At 35.1% G+C, this 19,641-nt stretch overlaps 5 protein-coding genes across 7 annotated transcripts; 2 read left to right on the forward strand and 3 right to left on the reverse strand.

Annotated features, from left to right (window-relative positions):
• The first annotated feature begins 359 nt into the window (after positions 1-359).
• Positions 360-2,986, forward strand: LOC126659524 (tRNA (guanine(26)-N(2))-dimethyltransferase). The gene is made up of 6 exons (XM_050352816.2): positions 360-1,028; positions 1,436-1,636; positions 1,727-1,826; positions 1,959-2,162; positions 2,428-2,490; positions 2,588-2,986. The coding sequence occupies exons 1-6, from the start codon at positions 430-432 to the stop codon at positions 2,693-2,695; spliced, it is 1,275 nt and encodes a 424-aa protein (XP_050208773.1). The 5' UTR covers positions 360-429; the 3' UTR covers positions 2,696-2,986.
• Positions 2,987-3,566: 580 nt separating this feature from the next.
• LOC126662219 (40S ribosomal protein S26-2-like) lies at positions 3,567-5,495 on the reverse strand. The gene is made up of 5 exons (XM_050356124.2): positions 5,380-5,495; positions 5,194-5,286; positions 4,983-5,067; positions 4,759-4,892; positions 3,567-3,776 (listed from the first exon to the last, which is right to left on the reverse strand). The coding sequence occupies exons 1-5, from the start codon at positions 5,380-5,382 to the stop codon at positions 3,705-3,707; spliced, it is 387 nt and encodes a 128-aa protein (XP_050212081.1). The 5' UTR covers positions 5,383-5,495; the 3' UTR covers positions 3,567-3,704.
• Positions 5,496-6,710: 1,215 nt separating this feature from the next.
• LOC126661413 (superoxide dismutase [Mn] 1, mitochondrial-like) lies at positions 6,711-9,570 on the reverse strand. The gene is made up of 7 exons (XM_050355267.2): positions 9,460-9,570; positions 9,172-9,388; positions 8,013-8,059; positions 7,820-7,945; positions 7,660-7,716; positions 7,151-7,228; positions 6,711-7,068 (listed from the first exon to the last, which is right to left on the reverse strand). The coding sequence occupies exons 1-7, from the start codon at positions 9,460-9,462 to the stop codon at positions 6,961-6,963; spliced, it is 636 nt and encodes a 211-aa protein (XP_050211224.1). The 5' UTR covers positions 9,463-9,570; the 3' UTR covers positions 6,711-6,960.
• A 792-nt stretch (positions 9,571-10,362) lies between these two features.
• Positions 10,363-13,561, reverse strand: LOC126661301 (superoxide dismutase [Mn], mitochondrial-like). The gene is made up of 6 exons (XM_050355121.1): positions 13,128-13,561; positions 12,689-12,735; positions 12,487-12,612; positions 12,309-12,365; positions 11,717-11,794; positions 10,363-10,646 (listed from the first exon to the last, which is right to left on the reverse strand). Exons 1-6 carry the CDS (start codon positions 13,432-13,434, stop codon positions 10,548-10,550), a joined length of 714 nt encoding a protein of 237 aa, XP_050211078.1. The 5' UTR covers positions 13,435-13,561; the 3' UTR covers positions 10,363-10,547.
• A 1,529-nt stretch (positions 13,562-15,090) lies between these two features.
• Positions 15,091-18,655, forward strand: LOC126662251 (U-box domain-containing protein 35-like). 3 transcript variants are annotated; one of them, XM_050356174.2, is made up of 10 exons: positions 15,091-15,431; positions 15,522-15,649; positions 15,742-15,866; positions 15,954-16,168; positions 16,251-16,308; positions 16,381-16,675; positions 16,753-16,854; positions 16,947-17,372; positions 17,458-18,222; positions 18,334-18,655. In XM_050356174.2, exons 1-10 carry the CDS (start codon positions 15,242-15,244, stop codon positions 18,388-18,390), a joined length of 2,361 nt encoding a protein of 786 aa, XP_050212131.1. In that variant the 5' UTR covers positions 15,091-15,241; the 3' UTR covers positions 18,391-18,655. The 3 variants fall into 3 exon arrangements, with proteins under 3 accessions (XP_050212131.1, XP_050212133.1, XP_050212132.1); XM_050356176.2 differs by having other exon boundaries at positions 17,458-18,169; XM_050356175.2 differs by having other exon boundaries at positions 16,396-16,675.
• Positions 18,656-19,641: the final 986 nt, after the last annotated feature.

Consider the following 19,641-nt stretch of genomic DNA (forward strand, 5'->3'; position numbering starts at 1 on the left):
TTATCTTAGATAATAAATAGATAATTTTTTATGATAGTTTAAACTGGTTTCAAAATAAAATTTATCAAATCAAACCAAATCAATTTTACTGGTTTATAATATGTGGTTTGATTTTAATTTGGAAATTTGTCAAACCAGTATAATTTGTTTGGACTAAAATATCAATAATAAACCAGTCAAATCAGACCATGTACTATCCAAAACCTCAAAACTCACTACAACAAAAATTCACAAGACCCAGTAATCAACAAAAAAAAACAGTCTTTTTCAATGTTGGATGGTGTTGACGTGGCAAAGTCTTTATGGGGTGTTAGAATTCTCTATCAAAATATAACTCAAATGAATCTTGTCCGTTCATTCACATAGTCAAAATAACTGAACCATCAAAAACCCTTCCCCTAATGTCTAATCCTTTTAACTTTTCCCGCCATGTTAGCTCTATCCCTGTCCTCATTCCTCTATAAACCACTCCAAAACCCTAATCAAAACCAGAAAGTTCCAATCTTTAAACCTCAATTCAGTAATTTTCACTGTAATTCTGAGCTTCAAACAGAAAGGGGCATTGAATTTGAGACTGGGGAGTCGTTTTTTCGCCATGAAAGTGCTAAAGGTAGAGACTTGGGAGTGTTGGCAGGGGCCATTTATAAGAAATCAAAGGGAACATTAAGGGTTATTGATGCAATGTGTGGGTGTGGAATTAGGTCTTGTAGGTACCTAATTGAAGCAGAAGCTGATTTTGTATTGGCAAATGATGCAAATGATGAGTATAGAGGTGTTATTGTTGGGAATTTGAAGCAAGTTGAAAGGGGTTTTGGTGATGAGAGGAGATGGGTTGTCACGCATTCCGATGCGAATAGAGTGTTGTCGGAGTGTTACTTGCAAAGAGATTTCTTTGATTTAATTGATGTTGATTCATTTGGGAGTGATAATTTGTTTTTAAGGAATGCAATGAGTTCTTTGAAATTGGATGGTTTGCTCTATCTTACTTCCACTGATGGCTACTCTTCTGGTGGTCATAGGCCTAATTGGTGAGTGTCTCAAAATTGAGCTCTTGTTAAAATGAATGTATTCTTATTGTTTGAAATTTGAATATAAAGTTTACTCCTTTTGTTTGTGTTTATCGGTTTATTTTATTAAAATTGTTCTATTTTGAGTGAGTTTGTAATTTGATTTAGTAGTACAGTACGGTCATGGTGTTGATATAATGGCGGTCATAGGCCTAATCGATGACTGTTTTGTGATTGAACTTTATATTGTTCCTTAAAAATGAACGTCTTGGTACTATTCGAATATAAAGCATATTGCTTTCTTTGTTCTTATTGGTGAAGAGTTGAAAATCTTTTGAATTTGTGTGTTCTGAATGAGTTGTTATTTGGGTTTAGTTTAGCATCATATATGCGATGATGTCAGTAATGTTGTTGTTTTTGTATCGTAGTTCTTTAGCTGCATATGGAGCATATATACGTCCTATGCCTTGTGCAAATGAGGTTGGTTTGCGAATGCTTATAGGTGGGGCTGTAAGGGAAGCATCATTGCTTGGTTATCATGTAACACCACTCTTTTCATATTACTCATATCATGGACCAGTTTTCAGAGTAATGCTTCGAGTAAACCAAGGGAAGGAACATGAGAACAGGTATTTTGTTTTACTATAGTTAGTTTTACGAGTTGGATGATGTTAGTGTTGGTATAGGTGCTTACACTGGGCTATACCATCTATGAATAGGCATTATGGTTTCATTAGCTACTGCAAGCAATGTGGGAACACTCGAGCATTTTCTTGGCAAGAGCTTGGTCGTATTACTTGCTCTTTTTGCAGCAACGAGGTGTATATCTTGTATGTTAGTCTGAAAGATTTCTTCCGCTTGTTATTGTTGTTTGCTGATATCATTTAATTCTTGCTCCGTGGTATTATGCCCGAGAGTCTTGATCATGTTTAAATTGCTCTGGCTTTTCAGGATTACAATCCTCTTACTGTCTCAGGACCCCTATGGACTGGTCCTCTTCATGATGCTACCTTCATCACAGAAATGTTAATTTTAGCTGAGCAATGGGGATGGATAGGAGAAGATGGCGTCGGATCCGATCTGGATAAGCTCTTGAAACAGATGTTAGATGAGAGCGACCCTAGATTACCATTTGGATACATCAAACTGGATCAGGTAGACTCAATCACTTACCTCTTCATCTTGTTTCTTTCTTTCAATACCTGCCTATGCCGCACGAAAATTTCTTCAGTCTTACTTTTCGACGTTTCATTTTCATTTCTAACTTTTACAGGAAAGAATGTCGTTTTGCCATTTTCTATTTCAATATTTTATCATTTCAACGTTTCCATTTTGGTGCTACATAGTACGCTGCTATAGTGTGCAACTTTATCTGTGAATTGCAAGGAGAATCTTGTTAGTTATCTTTTTATCTTTCCAGATGGCAAGCCGAGCAAAAATCAATTCGCCTTCAATAAAGACATTGATGAGCACTCTTCTCAAGGTATGCAGCCACCACTATGATATTTCGCTATGATCAGCTGGGAGTCTTTGATTATATTCCCAACAGACTAACAGGATGGTGCATTTCATTTTGTTAGGAGGGTTATGTCGCTAGTCGATCGCACATTGCCTCAAATGCAATCAAGACAGATTGTCCAATGCCAGTGCTTGTCAGGCTCGCCACAGAACTACAGGGTGCTAAATAATTTTTGATGCAGAATGGTATTAGATCAGCACAGGCATACAGGCAATATGAGCTGAAAAGTGGTGTTCATGAGACAGAAAGGAAAAAATTGATGTAAGCTAAATTTTTGTGCAATCATGATCAACATCTGTAATGAAGAAGAAAAAGGCCTCTTGATATAGTTTTAGGATTAGTTAATCAAAAGAATGAATACTTATTTGTTTGAACCAAGATAATGAATGAATATGTACATTATTTTGTAAAATGATTTTTAGGACTGTATAATGGAGAAAAACAAACAATTAATCATTTACTCTTTATGTGGTTCAATTCTACTTATAGTATAGATTTTAAATAAATTTATACTATTTAAACATCAATTTAAAATAAATTTTGATTTGTGAGCCGTTCAATGAACATGATACGCTGTCACTTCCATTTATCTCCGCTTATCGGTTTACAGCAAGTCGAAATAGAAGCGTTCAATCCTCAGTCTGGTGTGCAAGTTAAAGCTGCTTCATGATTATCAGTCTGGTATGGCAAGTGAAAAATGCTTTCAAGATTATCAGTTTGGTATGAACAAATGGATATAGAAGCTGGATGGAATAAAAAGAGACTAGGAGGCGAAGAATAGAATTTAACAATTAAAGGTTTACTGTTTATTTAATTTAATATAAATTAGTAAATTGATCAAACACCTCTGTGTAACATAAAATTTTAAAAATATCATTTAATTTTTTAATAAAACTCATTTCAACTCAACATATCATCAAACTAAGATTAATGGCTGAAGGGAGTTGATCAATGAAAGTACGCATGAGGGGATTAATTATTCCATGCAAAAAAACTAAGCCATGCTAACAGAAAATAGTGATACTCAAGAACCATTCTCATCGGTCAAAAACCAGTCCCATCTTAGGCACATGTATCTCTTGAAAGGTCTAGCTTAAACAGTGAAATATCAATGATAAAATCCTTGATGATTTTTACTACAAACTTGAAAACACAAAATCACATTAAAAAAACTTAAATTAAGCTCGAGGAGCAGCCCCAGGAACAGCAGGGCGAGCTTGACCAGGCTGACCAGGCTTTGGTGCATCATCCTACAAAAATAAAGACCACAGGATCAGTGTATCAGATTATTAATAAAAACATACGTACATAAAATAAGGCCAAAGAGATGCATAATTCGAAGATAATTAAACATCAACAAGCTCCGGCAAATCATATATCATCAGCACGTCATAAACTAGAACAAATATGCTTCTATCTTTCCAAGGACATCAAACCCAGCAAAAGAATGACCTTAAGCATTTCAGGTTTCGAATAATATAACATAATGTAGCCATGTTCATGCTTTATTGTTGTATTTTTTTACTACTCTTTATACAGGACATTAAGTGTAACACTAAACATTAACCATATCATTTATTTACACTCCAAAGACAATAATAGCAAATTAAGGGGAAAAAACAGAACAGCCTTTCAACTTTCCAGTCATTAAACTAACATATATAATTGGAGAAATCACATGGTAACAAGCATTTATCATATTCATATTTACTTGCTCAGGTTTTAAGGATCAATGTTCTCAGAATAAGTCAATAACTTTCTACATTGAAATGTTAACGAAAAACAAATAGAATAGCAGAGCAATTGATTTTGCACTGGATATTAACCATATCACTGATTCACACTCCTATAATTATTAAGAAAATCTTGTTTTATACACAAAGGAAGAATATTATATAGACAGGTGAAAGTAAAACATTTGAGTTCATCAATGATTAATTACTATTGCTAGCAAATTAAGGGGCAAATGGAATATTGGTTCAACTTTCAGATCATTGAACTTAAGTATCAATTTACAATTCATTAACGAAAGTTAGAAGGATCAATGATCTCAGAATAAATCAATAACTTTACACTCATGAGATGCTAGCAGAAATATAACAGCTTAATGAACCAAATAAAACACCAAAACCAGAAAAGTATAACCACGAAATTAAAGATAAAAGCAGACTAAAATTGCACCCAAAACAGATTATCAAAATAAAAGCATATAGCAGGAAAAAGAGAAGTTACCCTGCGCCTGATGAAACGCTGGGGAGGGTCACGCTTCCTGCGCTCAGTGCGAGAGCGGACCCTGACAACTCTAGAGTGAATTGCACATGAAACACAGTACTGCATCTTCACATACAGCTTTGGAAGAACATATCCTAAAACAAAAGCAGATATCAATTATCATCAAAATCAACCCAGAAAAACAAACCAGGTAAAATTAAATTAGAAAAACTAGACATACATACCATCATAAACACATGAATCCTGAACATCTCTAACAGCAGCTTGTTCAACAATGTTCCTCACAAGAAATCTCTTAATAGCTTTGTCCTAACATTATCAATTATTATAACACAAAAATCATGACTCATTTAGTGATTGAACTGGTAAAATTAGGTTAATAAAATTAAAACACACACGAAATGAAATATGTGATACTGAAATTAAACGGATAACCTTAGGGCAGCATTTTCCGCAGTTAGAGCATCGGATAAACTTCACGTGACCACGTCCGTGCTTGTTCCGGCCGCCGTTTCTGCGCTTGAATGTCTGTAAAAAAAAATCAAATATTATGAATGAGATTGAGAATCAAAAAGTTGAACAGATTAGGTTAGATCTAATTAACAGAGTTAGCGCACTCACCATTGTTAAGCAGGTAAGCGATGGGAAGCGAACTAGCTCGACGGCAGTTTGGTGCTACTAGGGTTTTTGGACGGGAAAGCAAAACATCCCTTTATATAGTTTGGAAGAATTTTATAGTGCAGGGTAAGGTTGGTTATTTGGCAATTAGAGTGTTCGGGGTTTTTTATTTGCAGTTATGCCCCTTAATTTGAAGTTTCATTTGCAATTGTGCCCACTTCTTTTGGACTTTGTCTTTGGGATTCTCTTGGTAATTTTCTTTCTTAATTTGTTGCTAGATGTTTCTTAAGATGGACTCAATTGATTTTCATATGATAGTTATCTAAATAATACCCATCAATGAAATGATATTCATTAGGACACAATTAGTAGGCTTATTTTTTTTAGGTGTTTCGAATTATAAATTTATTTTTATATTTAAAAGCCGATTAACTAGGTAAAAATATCTAAAATTTACTTAGTTAAATTTTTTAATATGTGTAAGTCAAATACTATTAATTATGAACTAAGGAAAAATTGATCATTCTTAGAATGGACGATTAGTGTTTGCCGGTCGTATTAGAATCGTATATTTCTAATACAAATATAATTAATCTAAATATGAAATGACACAATTAATAGTAGAATACAATATATAAAAACGGAACACGGTGTATATAACACACATTACATGACATGTAGATGCTTATGAATATATTTAATTAAAGGCGTTATTGGACCTATTTGAAACAAATTGACAAGTTTAAATTTATTTTATTAAAAATTAAATACAATATTTAACTATGTATAACCGTAGTTAAATAGATCAGGTGTGTTGATTCGTTTAAACACAAAATTGATGGTGTCATAAATGGATTGATCCGTTTATAATCCAAATTCATTTACATTAAATCCAAACTTGTTTAGCTTCGTGCCGTGCCATGTCTAAAATTGGGAGGTCTAGTCATATAAAATTTATTTTTTTATAGAAAGAATTAGATCGAAATCCAATAATTAGTATATAATTACAATGCTAACAATGTTAAGGCTTTTTTTTTCTGTATGAGTGTGTGTTTGGAAGAAAACAATCAATCATTAATTTAGCTATATAAAATTATACCTAAAACTCAATAGTAAACTAACAATTTTTTTCTTGAATTTAAGGGGAAAGAGAGTGCCGAACGTAGGACATCCCACTACGGAATCCAATGACTGAAGTAACAATTTGAGTACTCTTAACCATTCATCTAGCTGATTCAATTAAAACCCCTCAAATGCTCCTCATAGAGATTGAGGCAAACACTGTGATCACATTACAGGTCTAATGATCATGTTACGCTGCACGGAAATAAAAATACTGAAATCTGAAGCTCGGAAATAGATATGATGAAATTTAGTTTTACAAAACCTGAAAGTTTCTGAAACATTTAATAAAATTTCAATGCATCTGCCAAATACCTATTATTCATAAACTCGAAACATCCAACACAACGCAATATATCATTTTATTCTATTTATCGACCTCTCAGCGATGACACACGAGAGGAAAAGGGGAAATTCATAGCAACAGCACATTCTTGGCTAGCTTATGGAGCCATGGTCTGTTCATAGACTGGGAATCACGTTGGATTCTTTCTCATAGATGTCGCTTGCATACTTCCAGTTCATCACACTCCATATGTTCTTTAAGTAATCTGGTCTCACGTTCTTGTACTGCAAACACGAAATAATCAAGAGATTGAAATAATTGTTTGTTACTATTCAAGATTGAGCAATTTAAAAGACAAAAGCTCACCTGTAAGTAGTAAGCATGCTCCCAAACATCAATACCGAGCAAAGGAATTAAGCTTGCTCCTTTAGTTTCTAGTGTATCCTGTGCACAAACCAGTTTCCAGTTTTACCACCAATGAAGAACAATTTGACAGAAACAAGAATTGACAAGTTTATGAGAAAAAGGAAAAAAATCGCAGTCAAGTAAGCTTAGTAGTCCAATTTGCAGGTTAAAATTTTCTGGAGTTACCAGATTATAGTATTTTTATGCAATGGTTGCCTAATTATACATTTTGCTAACTAATTAAATTTTTATTTTACCAACAACGGGAGGTCACTAAATGATTTTTAGTGAATTTCTGCTTACAAGGACAACAAAGCTAGAATATTCGCCATATTTTTATTTACTATAAGGTTATCAAACTATACACTTTATTTGATAACGATAATGACTTTTGAATGAAAAGGAAATATTTGGAAGGCACGTCAGCACTCGGCAACATATATTTTTTGCCTGAATTCATTTAAAATTACCTGATTTGGAGTGGTCTCCACCTCAAGCTTCTTTGACTCTTTGTCCAGGCCAAGCCACTGCCATTTAAGATCAGAGAATGTGAATAAACTGAATCAAAGACAGAGAACATAAATTGAAAATTATAGATTGTCAAGAAATGAGCAAAACAGAACTTCTTACCACCCATCCTGATCCTTGGACAGAAGCGCCTTCTACATTCATTTTCTGAATCAACTTGTCCAGAGAACCAAACTCTCTGTCAATAGCTGAAGCAAGCGAACCTTGTGGAGGAACACCGCCTCCGTTCTGTCATGCATACAACATTATGAGCAGACAGAGCTAATCACCAACATAGACAGGTTTGAAAACTTACTTGGACAGGGGCAAGATTCTTCCAGAAAATGGAGTGATTGATATGACCTACAACATTAGCATATATACTTTATCACATATACACTACTACTACTACATAATATGGCAATTGAAACACCGGTTTAGTAGCAGTTTCGAAAATGTGGTAAGTGTATGAAGAGAATAGAGTTACAGTAAGCTTTTAATAATTTTTAATAAAACAGTTGCACTGGCGGTCAAACACTTATTGCAGCACAGCAGCGGAGACAAATAATGTAGATTACAGACTATTATAATAAATTAGGAAACGGTAATAAGAGGGTGTTAAAATGGATCATGACACAAGAACACAATTCGCCAAACAAAAGATAACGGAACATGTTCGTATTATAAATGGATCAATTCATTTGTGAGTCGTGACACAACTTAAAACGTGCTGTGTCGGGATTGACACTTGAACCTATTCAATCCGTTAATGACATGACTTAGGTAATTAGTAGAGGGTCAAAATGGATCATTGGCACACAAACACAATTCACCTAATACGGAAAAATAACAAATAATGATTGAGGTTAAACGTGTTCGTATTATAAACGGATCAACTCGTTTATGACACAGTTTGAAGTGTGTCGTGTGACATTCAACCTAGTCAACCCGTTAATGACACGAATTAAAATGTGTCATGTCGTGTCGACCCGATACAACACGTTATTAATAAATATACTAAGTATGTCGCATAGGTGTTATCTATATTCGATCCATTCAAATAAATAGATTGAACTTGCCATATAGATATGATATATATTCAAGTCATTTATAGTAAAATGGATTTTATAGATCCTACTCTTATGATCCACAATCCACCCGCCAGATTAAACAGATTGATGGGATAACCTGTTTAATTTTTGTGTCGTGTTCGTGTTGACACAATTACTAAATGGTTCGTGTTCACCCTAATGGTATCCACAGAGTTGGTTAACAAGAACACGATCTGCCAACCCCGTTTCGACACCCCTATATTAGCACATTCAACAACTTACATGTCACTTATGTGAGTGGTGATACTAGCTGGAATGATCAATTGTAATGAAAGAAATTGATAATTATCTAAATGAAATAATAAATGATAAGTAACTTGCATATGAAGCAACCATGAAAAGAAAATAGGAAAAAGTTATAACCTCCTCCATTAAACTTGATGGCGCTATGCAACTTGACAACAGCATTAGAGTCACCATTAGCAATAGCCTGAGAGAGAAGCTCAAGAGACTTATTATAGTTAGTGACGTAAGCCTGGTGGTGCTTCTGGTGATGAATTTGCATTATTTCACCACTCAGAAAAGGCTCCAGAGCATCATATGCATAGGGCAGATCAGGGAGAGTTATGGTCTTCGATGCCTGCACTCAAAGTTAACGTTGTTAGAAAGGGATCCAAGAGCTAAGGAGGCAGCTAACAGTCTAGAGCTTACCATGGCTGTTCTGTTTGGAAGCTGTGTGGTGTTTGTTTGTAAGCTGTGGATGAAGATGAAGATGAAGGTGAAATAGTTGACATTTCTTGCATTTTTAGGAGGTTTGTGTGATGTACTACATTTGCTTGAGTTTGTGTTGTACTACGTACTTTTTTTTATGTTGGTGTAATGGTGTCATGTACTACTCTTTTTCTCTTTGTTTTGGCTTTCTTAGCCACATACTAAGAAGTTTGCCTTTTCCTTAAAAAATAACCATATTGCCCTCTAATTTGGCATAAAAGATAACTCTTAATATAAACACCTTTCAAATCAACATTTATACCTCCCATTTATATTTCACATTCCACTGTAATTCCAGCTGGGGGTAAATGATCCAGAATGCTCATATTAAAACTGTTTTTTAATCAAAAATCACGAATTTAATCTTATTTAATTTGTATTCGAGGAGCAAATGAGCATTTATTTTAAAAAAAAATACTTGCATGATTTTCATATATGCTAGTATGATTTTCATCCATGTGAATATTTTATATATTTTTGTTTTCACATGTAATAGAAAAAGATAAAGATAATTATTAACTTATAGTTATCCAACATGTAAATTATTATTATTTCACAAATATTTTATAATTTTTGCTGATTAAAATGTGTGATGAATGTTTATCAATCATAAATTGCTAGATTAAACTGAATAAACATTAAAGATATTATTTGTAATTTATTTATTATTACCAAGTTATAAACAAAATTATTAATGTAACATGCTCCTTGGTTCTTATAAAGAGCCTTACCTCAAACTAGAAGATGGTTTTGAGTCCTGGAGATAAAATCTGCATTTTGCGTCAGCAAAACAGATGATGATGATGGGATCAAATTGATGCAGGGGAAGTAGAAAGAATGAAATGAGAAACAACATAGTTCTGGATTAACAAAATGGATACACCAGCAAACACAGCCCATAAAACAGGGTCGACACGAAGTAGAAGAACGGGAACCATATTTTACAATACATCAGCACATCAGTTCACTTATTACATCATTCTGCCTGCGCTACAAAGCCACGGCATTATCATAGAATCAAAAACGCTCTAAGCTGAAGGACATTCTTTCGCATACACATCGCTTGCATACTTCCAGTTTATTACCTTCCATATGTTCTTTAGATAATCCGGTCTCACATTCTTGTACTGCATCATGAATAAACATAGAAACTTCGTCATTTAGATATTTAAGCAAATAATAAAACACAATTTAGAAGTTATGGCTACAAAAACACAGAATTGGCCTTTACATTTATGTTTTCCTCGGAAGCTATAGCTATAAAAGCAACAACAAAGAAGAAAATACGAAAAGAGAGAGACAGCATTGGCATTTAATTAAATCCAATTGGATTAATCATTATACATATAAAATTACCAAATTAAAGCACTTAGCACAAAGCCACATTATAAAATAACCTGCATTCCCAACTAGTAGTAAATGATACGTTGGCCTTGTGTGCTAAGAAGTGGCTACAAGGGATTCATAACCTCAATACATCAAGTAAATGTTTATGACGATCACCGATAGTCCATAAATCCAATTTCTCATCAGTCATCAATGAAAGCAATGCAGAACAAGGAAATGAAATTTATAATAATTGTAATTCTTAGTTATGGAATTAAAATTTGTCCTACGTCGAGCATGGCCTCAAATTTTCACCACAATCGAGCGTTACAATGTTAGAATATGCAGTTGATGTCATGATCCACAAGATTTGATAATTTACGATGCCTTGTGCATTCCTTTTTAAGTCCAAGGCTTACAAGAAATATTCAGATCCCAGCATTCCATAACAAATTCCATGAAAAACAAATTTACCAGCCTTGAGCCATCATTCCTCAGTGTCGGTCCTACAATAGCCTAAGCCCGATGCGAATCTCTCAGCCATCGTGCATAGTTGTATGTTTTTACTAGTCATTATTTCACTTGGACTCTCAACCATATAAAGTAGAACTTTAAATGTCTTGGTGGTTCCTAATTATTACAGTTTGTTCCTAAAACAAAACTGTTCAGAAAGTTCTCTAGCAAATGAACTATTAACCGATAAATTTTGAAGGTCCTAATGGATGATGATCGAACATCACGAAAATTCATGCAATAGGTCACCAATAATATAACAGTAAACCGTATAAAATCACATATTTTATTCATCGGGAAGCAATTGAAGCTGAACTCAAAGAGAAACCAAATTGAACAATTTAAATACAAATGTCACCTGTAAATAGTAAGCATGCTCCCAAACATCAATACCAAGCAAAGGAACTAAAGTTGGGGCTCTAGTCACCAATGGATCCTGTGACAAAAATCACAATCATATTAGCGTGGTTCAAAATGAGTGTCTTATAAATTAATCCGTAGCCTAAATAGTATCAAAAAGATAAAAATGTAGAGAGTGATCATGTAGGTAAAAAACTAAAAAAATGAATCCAGAACCATTATACAGATTTCAAACCTTAAAATTTGTATGAAATAAGAACTTCAGATATTCGTATATACGCATGACAAATCACAAAACAAAATAGGTTCAGCACAAGATTATGGACATAGCACAATAATGGGCACATCTAAGAATCCATATAAAGGATGTAAAGGACTTGCATCACACTTATAAAGCTAGTTATTATGAATAAGATCCAAATGAAAACTGAAAGGTCTTGCATCGATCAAGTGTCCAACTTTTTAACTAACCTTTGCGGTTATTAATGAGCTCTCATTTATGCACACCCATTTAAAGTCAGCAGGATATAAGCAGTTCAAGGAAACGTTAATCATTGTGGTTAAGTTTATAGCAACAAGTGTAAAGTTACCTGATTTGCAGTGGTCTCAACAACAAGCTTCTTGGACTCTTTGTCAACGCCAAGCCACTGCCAACACCCCAAAACGTGCAAAAAAAAGGAAAAAAATGAGTGAAGTAGTAAAAAAAAGACGGTCTACAGAGACGGACAACAAAACATTGTTATAAATTGAGCAAATTGAATAACTTACCACCCATCCAGATCCTTGGACAGCAGCTCCTTCGGTGTTCATTTTTTGTATCAACTTTTCAAGAGAACCAAAATGTGAATCAATCGCCCCTCCAAGAGAACTATGTGGGGGTTCACCACCTCCTTCCTGTCATTCATAAAGCATTGAAATTTAGGCCAAGATACTGAACAAGGGAGCAAAATACCAGTGAGGATAAACTTACACGAACAGGGGCAAGATTCTGCCAGAAAATGGAGTGGTTGATATGACCTACAGGATAAAACAATTTTTCAAATCTAAACAAATATCTTGGATTTGCCCAATCCATTTTCCAGAACTTCATCCATCACTATAAAATTTTCACCAAGTAATACTTATAGATTCTTCCTTAAAATAACTAAATAAACCAACTAGTCAATTTGTCATAAAGTATCTCAAATTAGGTTTAAAACAAGTAAAATTAAGCAAAATTTTAAATTAAGTATCCTGGTAACTATTCCCTTAACTAATCGAAGTAAAATAAAAAGCTTTTTAAGTTTTACAGATTCCTAAGAGTCATCCACAATATAAATTAAAATTCTCAAAGAAAATCAAACACGCAAATGAACCAACTACTTAATCTGACATAAAAGTACTCAAATTAAAATACAAATTTAACCCACCTCCGCCGTTAAATTTGATAGCGCTCTGCAATTTAACAACAGAGGAAGAGTCTCCTTTTTCCATAGCTTCATGGAGAACCTCAAGAGACTTATTGTAGTTAGTAATATAAGCCTGGTGATGTTTCTGGTGATGAAGCTGCATTATGTCGCCGCTTATAACAGGTTCAAGAGCACTATAGTCGTAAGGCAGATCAGGAAGCGTGAACGTCTTCAATCCTCGCGATTGACCGATCCCTGCCACGGCCGCCGCCTTGGAGGCGGAGCCCAGTAGGGCGCTTCTTCTGGTGAGAACAGAACGGAGAGCCATTGGGAAGTGTGTAGGAGAAATTGGGATAATGAGAATGAAGAGTGGTGGTAAAAAAGTGATGCGCACAAGGTATTTGATTAAAGTAAAGGGATGAGTGACGCTTGTCTCATATATGACATAAAAATGCACACACGTTGATATACCATTATTAATTAGTTCAGACTTTTTTTCTTTCCGAAAGATAAACCTACTTTACTTGTTAGCGGAGTTAACAGGAGTTAAACGTGAAAAAAACATATAAATAATAAAAATATAAAAATATATTTATAATATTAAAAATTATAAAATACTATATGTAGTCAATTTTATTTATTAGTTTATGCCGATTAGTAAAATAAATTAAACATAATTACACCCACTAAAATAAAAAAATAAAATTTATTGTTGACAATATGAATAATAAAATTTGTGTACAGATGATTAAAAATATAGTATATTCTTTGAGAGTTTTTTAGGTTTCTTTATAGCTGCTTAATTTTTTTTATTTTTTGAAACATGATGTGAGTTTTTAAGAGTTTCCACTTTCCAAAACGGAACACGCAACTTTATCGAATTTTCCATGCTTCCTAACGACTTCCAAAGCCAATACATTGATGTGTTTTTCCCGCCACCCCACCTTGCTCCGCCCACCTATCGCCTCTAATATGACCTATGAGATAGTATCAATTAGACCTGGCAATTCGTGTATGCGGGTCATAAACGAGTCAGACCCGTTTAGACACGAACACGATTAGTCTAAACACGACACGATTATTAAACGGCTTTGATATACAAAACTCAAACACGACACGAACATTACACGGATTACACGACACGACACGTATAAACACGTTTATCTAAATGTGTTAACAAATCAACCCGTTTAAAGTGACACGTTTAAACCCATTTAATTATTTAAATACTTTTTTAACTTTATTTAAATAATACTAAAAGAATTATTATTATATTTTGAGATAAATATTATTTTAATTATATATGATATATAAAATTTAATTAAAATTAAAAATTTAATAATATTTAAACTATAAAAATAAATAATATTTAATTAAAATTAGTTAATCGTGTTTAAACGGGATAGGCGTGTATAACCCGTTCAGACACGAAATTAATCGTGTCACAAACGGGTTGACCCGTTTATGACCCAAACCCATTTACATCAAACCCAAACTCGTTTAACTTAGTGTCGTGTCGTATCATTTAATCGTGTATTGTCTAAAATTGTCAGGTCTAGTATCAATTGATAGTACCAAAATGTACTTAATAAAATGTTAAGTAATGAGTGTTTTACTGTAAGAAAATATATAACATAAAATAGTTGAAAGGCAGATGAGGCAGGTAATATTCAACAGTCTAAAGTTAGTATGAAGGGTCATAGAGATGCATCTGAGAAGACCAAAAGAAGCCAGGATTGGCAATTAGTTTCAAGATATATAGCAAGCTGTTGAATAGAAGAACAGGGTACTGAAGGGAAAAAAAGAAAAAGAAATTGATAAATATGAGGTTGTTTTTTTACTGTTATAAAAATAATGGACCGACTCAGACAATATTGTTAGGAAAGACAAGCATCAAAAAGTAACAGAATTCCTTGTATTCAGGGTGTAAAAAGAAGGAAAAAAGTTGTTAAGGTGGTTGTAATAGGAAGAGATAATAAGGGGCTACCATTATTAAGAAATGATGTTTTTTTTTTTCATAGTTAGGATTTGATATAATCAAGCTTGGGATTTCTGGGTTGGTTTGCTAGTTTTGCATTTCTTATCTCTGCCATAAAACTTCAATCACATACAAATAAGGCAAGGGAATTGAAAAGATGGTTAGAAAGAATGCAGAATTAGCAAGGAAGGATTCAGAAAAGTTGGATGATAGTGTAGTGGTGGCTATAGACAAAGATAAAGGCAGCCAGTATGCCCTTAAATGGGCTGTTGATCATTTTCTCAGCAAGGGCCAATCTGTTATTCTTCTTCATGTTTCTATCAAATCATCACCAAATCATTCTCCTTGTATGCCTTTTTATTCATTTATCTTTTTATCTAATCATTTGTTATCGGAACGGAAAGAGGTTGGTAATTGTACTGATTTACTTGTTGTAGCTGGAGGAGGAAACTTTATTGGCAACACGGATTCTCATGAAGAGGCTTCGAGGGCGCATAGCAAACAACTTGACTCTGAAGCAAGGGATCTGTTCCTTCCATTCCGATGTTTCTGCACGCGAAAGGATGTAAGTCTACCATATCATATAATATGTTTCAATTGGTATGGAAACAATTGTATATTGAGTCGATTGGCCTGTCTTGAACCTCGTAAATGCAGATAAAGTGCCGAGAGGTTGTCGTGGAGGATACGGATATACCAAAAGCAATTGTAGATTATGCATCAGCAAATCTAATTGAGACATTGATACTTGGTACACCAACAAGAGGAGGCATCATTGTAAGGTATATATGCATGCATGAGATGATATATAATTCATTATGTGGTGCAAACAGACACTAATTGTTCGGGCATTAAATCTTGTGCTATAGAAAATTCAAGACAACAGATGTTCCCAGCACTGTCTCCAAAACTGCACCAGAATTCTGCAATGTTTATGTCATCAATAAAGGCAAAGTTTCTTCTTTACGCAATGCTACTGCTCCTGTGCCTGCTAAACCTGCTAATCCTTCCCCTCAAGCAATGTTGCAACACAAACCCAGCCATCTTATTGTACCCGATCACAGGAATCCTCGAGGCTCCAGAGGTGACCTAATCTGCTTCTCTACAATTCAACTCTCACTCTATATATGTATATTTGGATTGCTCATCAGGATTTCTCTTAGCAGACATGTCATTCTACGGGTCAGCTCCAAATAGCGCCCATGAAGAGCCAGAAATGATCAAGTAAGTGTATTTTTCTAATTAAGATGGCAGAGGGTGAAAATTTGAAACTCCAAGACTAATTAATTGCGACAGGTCTCCATTTACTAGAGGTAGAAGTTCATTAAGCAAATCATACGAGTCTTACACACCTGAAATGGACATATCATTTGTGAGCAATGGAAGGCCGAGCAGTTCGGATCGCATGCTCCTTTCGTCTTTCCATGACAATAATGGAGATCCTGGAATGACCCCGCCTGGAATGACCCCTCGAAGAACAAGCGTCAGCTCTGGGTCTTTGCAATCAGCAGGGACATCCACAGATGCTGGTTCCCATTACTCGGGAGGCTCCCATGAAAGTGGGCAAACTACATGGTATTCACATAACATGGTAAGAGCACAAACAATTCAGTGTAATTGTTTAAGCAAATAGGAACTATTTATGGTATCCATGATTCAATATTGCAGGATGATGTGGAATCCGAAATGAGGAGACTAAGACTAGAGCTGAAGCAAACAATGGACATGTATAGTTCAGCATGCAAGGAGGCACTCTCAGCAAAGCAGAAGGTACTTTTTTCTTTTCTTTACAATTGTTTGATCAAGTCCTAATAAAAGAACTTGTGAGTAGAACCAAATTCTGACGAAATTTACACTCATAGACTAGAGAATATCAAAGGTGGAAATTGGAAGAACAACACAGATTTGAAGAAGCAAGAATAGCAGAAGAAGCTGCATTGGCATTAATAGAGAAGGAGAAAGCCAAGTGCAGGGTAGCCATTGAAGCAGCACAACAAGCTCAGAGACTTGCTGAAATGGAAGCACAAAGAAGAATGGGTATAGAGATAAAATCCATAAGCGAATCTGAAGAGAGTAGGAGGAGAGAATCTTGGTCACCAAATGATCTTAGGTACAGAAGATACTCCATTGAAGAGATTGAAGAAGCAACCGATGATTTTCACGAGCGCCGCAAGATTGGGGAAGGAGGCTATGGGCCAGTGTACAAGTGTTACTTGGATCACACGGAGGTTGCTGTCAAAGTTCTACGTGCAGATGCAGCTCAAGGCATGTCACAGTTTCATCAAGAGGTATATAGTAAGATATCTAAATCAAGAAAATTAAACATTTTGGCCTCAGATATCAAATATCTAACACTTAAATGTACTGCTGCAGGTTGAAGTATTATCCTGCATACGGCACCCAAACATGGTTCTTCTCCTCGGAGCTTGTCCAGAATACGGTTGCTTGGTCTATGAACACATGTCTAATGGCAGCTTAGACGATCGTCTATTCCGCCGAGGGAACACCCAACCACTTCCTTGGCAAGTAAGATTCAGAATTGCAGCAGAAATTGCAACAGGACTTCTCTTCCTCCACCAAACCAAGCCAGAGCCGCTAGTCCACCGTGATCTAAAACCAGGCAACATTCTGCTAGATCGTAATTTCGTGAGCAAAATCAGTGATGTTGGTTTAGCAAGACTCGTCCCTCCGTCAGTAGCGGATTCCGTGACTCAGTACCGATTAACATCAACAGCAGGAACATTTTGTTATATTGATCCAGAATATCAGCAGACAGGAATGCTCGGAACAAAATCTGACATTTACTCATTCGGCGTCCTCCTCCTACAAGTAATGACGGCAAGATCGCCGATGGGGCTAGCTCATCAAGTTGAAACTGCAATAGAAGAAGGGAATTTCAGCAATGTACTTGATCCGACAGTTCCGGACTGGCCGATGGAAGAAACGCTGTCATTTGCCAAGTTGGCGCTGCAATGTGCAGAACTAAGAAAGAAAGACAGGCCGGATTTAGGGAAGGTGATACTACCGGCGCTGAACAGATTGAGAGTATTCGGAGAACAAAACATGCCGTATCCCATGTTCGGAGGTACATTTAGCACCACAAATTCTACAATTCACAGCAATTATTCCTCACTTCAAGTGAGTTAATTAGTCTCCGAAAACTAATATTATTTTAAACTCTACTGAATTTAGGATCAAACATTCATAACATTGTCTGTATCTTGTTTTGTCTGTATAATTGTTGTCTAGGCCACGACCAGTGACGGACCGTCTGCATCTGATAGTTCAAGCCTTTCAAGTTCATGATCCCGGCTTTCGACTCGATTAGGCTAATTGTTTTTCGTGTTTAGACAAAGAAGACACGGTTATGACTCGCGGACACGAATTATGAGGTCTAATTAGGAGTGGAAGTGTTGTGTTAGATTGTACAAGTTGTAATTATATAATTTTTTTTGGTTTTGGTTTCATCTCCAGTGGCTAATATGAACACTGTCAAATGTTGATCCAAGGTCTACTACAGTTGTATAGCTCAAAAGTGATGAATCAGATAAAAACTTTTTTGCTCCTTTCATATTTAAAATTCAGCTGCTTCTCATGGATGTTCTGAATTAGCATTTGAAGGTTTGTTTGATTGGTTTTGGTGTAGGTGTGGTGCTCTAATATATTTAAGGTCATTGAATGTAAAAAGAAACTGAAAGTTACAATAATAAGATTGGTTTTACTGCTACACATATACTATCTCTAAGCATCATTGTCAAAAGCCTTGTAAAACTGTTTTAAGTTTTATGTGCTATAGTTGTTTTTTATTGGTGTTTAAACTGTTCAGCCTTGTCATGGTGGGGCTCCACGTTTTTTTGACATAATAATATCGACTGTACCAATCTCTGCTTCTCTCTTCGTGCAATATAAGGCCCAAAGGCTCGTAATTCAGCAGATTCTGTGAGAGCCAGTTGATCCCACAAATCTGTCATAGTATCATAAAATTCCTGAATACTCATGCTTTTCTGCTGCAGAGCACGAATATCAAACTCCAACTGGTACTGTTTTGCAAAGTTAGACTGTGTGTACAGTCTAGCTAAATGTTCCCAAACCTCCTTAACTGTCTCATATTTTGCTAATTGAGTACCTATCGAGTGCTTAACAGAATTATTGATCCAAGTAATGATCTTGGAATTAGCAACTTCCCACTTATCTAACAAAGACACATAATCAGCAGCTGTGCTGTGTCAGGCTTGACAAAAGTACCCGAAATATAACCCCATTTTTATTTATCCTTCAGAAAATTTTTCATCACATAATTCCAATACACATAATTTTTACCATCTAACTGAACACTAACTGCTTGAAGCGAACCATCTCTAGTTTCAGCCATATTAAAAGGAAATCAATAGAAAACTAACAAATTGAATTAACGAATCAGATAGAACAAATTCAAAAGACGAGCAGAGAGGACGAGCAATCAGACAAACAGACAACCACAATTAATTCACCAACAGTTCCGAATTACCAAATAATCACTAACCTCAACCGCCGTGCAATCACAAAAATCGTCAACGA

The sequence above is a fragment of the Mercurialis annua genome, linkage group LG8 (assembly GCF_937616625.2).
Source record: "Mercurialis annua linkage group LG8, ddMerAnnu1.2, whole genome shotgun sequence".
In the NCBI taxonomy this organism is placed as follows: Eukaryota; Viridiplantae; Streptophyta; class Magnoliopsida; order Malpighiales; family Euphorbiaceae; genus Mercurialis; species Mercurialis annua.

Excerpts from the sequence above, each read along its gene's own strand:
- LOC126659524 (XM_050352816.2), top strand. The coding sequence starts at position 430 with ATGTTAGCTCTATCCCTGTCCTCATTCCTCTATAAACCACTCCAAAAC. Across the intron at positions 1,827-1,958 it reads GCTCTTTTTGCAGCAACGAG|GATTACAATCCTCTTACTGT; the intron begins GTGTATATCTTG and ends CTGGCTTTTCAG. Across the intron at positions 2,163-2,427 it reads GATACATCAAACTGGATCAG|ATGGCAAGCCGAGCAAAAAT; the intron begins GTAGACTCAATC and ends TTATCTTTCCAG.
- LOC126661301 (XM_050355121.1), bottom strand. The coding sequence starts at position 13,434 with ATGGCTCTCCGTTCTGTTCTCACCAGAAGAAGCGCCCTACTGGGCTCC. Across the intron at positions 11,795-12,308 it reads TTGAGACCACTGCAAATCAG|GATCCATTGGTGACTAGAGC; the intron begins GTAACTTTACAC and ends TTTTTGTCACAG. Across the intron at positions 10,647-11,716 it reads AGCATGCTTACTATTTACAG|TACAAGAATGTGAGACCGGA; the intron begins GTGACATTTGTA and ends TTCATGATGCAG.
- LOC126662219 (XM_050356124.2), bottom strand. Across the intron at positions 5,068-5,193 it reads GCGGAAAATGCTGCCCTAAG|GACAAAGCTATTAAGAGATT; the intron begins GTTATCCGTTTA and ends TGATAATGTTAG. Across the intron at positions 3,777-4,758 it reads AGCGTTTCATCAGGCGCAGG|GATGATGCACCAAAGCCTGG; the intron begins GTAACTTCTCTT and ends TTATTTTTGTAG.
- LOC126662251 (XM_050356174.2), top strand. The coding sequence starts at position 15,242 with ATGGTTAGAAAGAATGCAGAATTAGCAAGGAAGGATTCAGAAAAGTTG. Across the intron at positions 15,432-15,521 it reads ATCACCAAATCATTCTCCTT|CTGGAGGAGGAAACTTTATT; the intron begins GTATGCCTTTTT and ends TACTTGTTGTAG. Across the intron at positions 16,309-16,380 it reads GAAGAGCCAGAAATGATCAA|GTCTCCATTTACTAGAGGTA; the intron begins GTAAGTGTATTT and ends TAATTGCGACAG.
- LOC126661413 (XM_050355267.2), bottom strand. Across the intron at positions 7,717-7,819 it reads TCCAAGGATCAGGATGGGTG|TGGCTTGGCCTGGACAAAGA; the intron begins GTAAGAAGTTCT and ends CTTAAATGGCAG. Across the intron at positions 7,069-7,150 it reads AGCATGCTTACTACTTACAG|TACAAGAACGTGAGACCAGA; the intron begins GTGAGCTTTTGT and ends TCGTGTTTGCAG.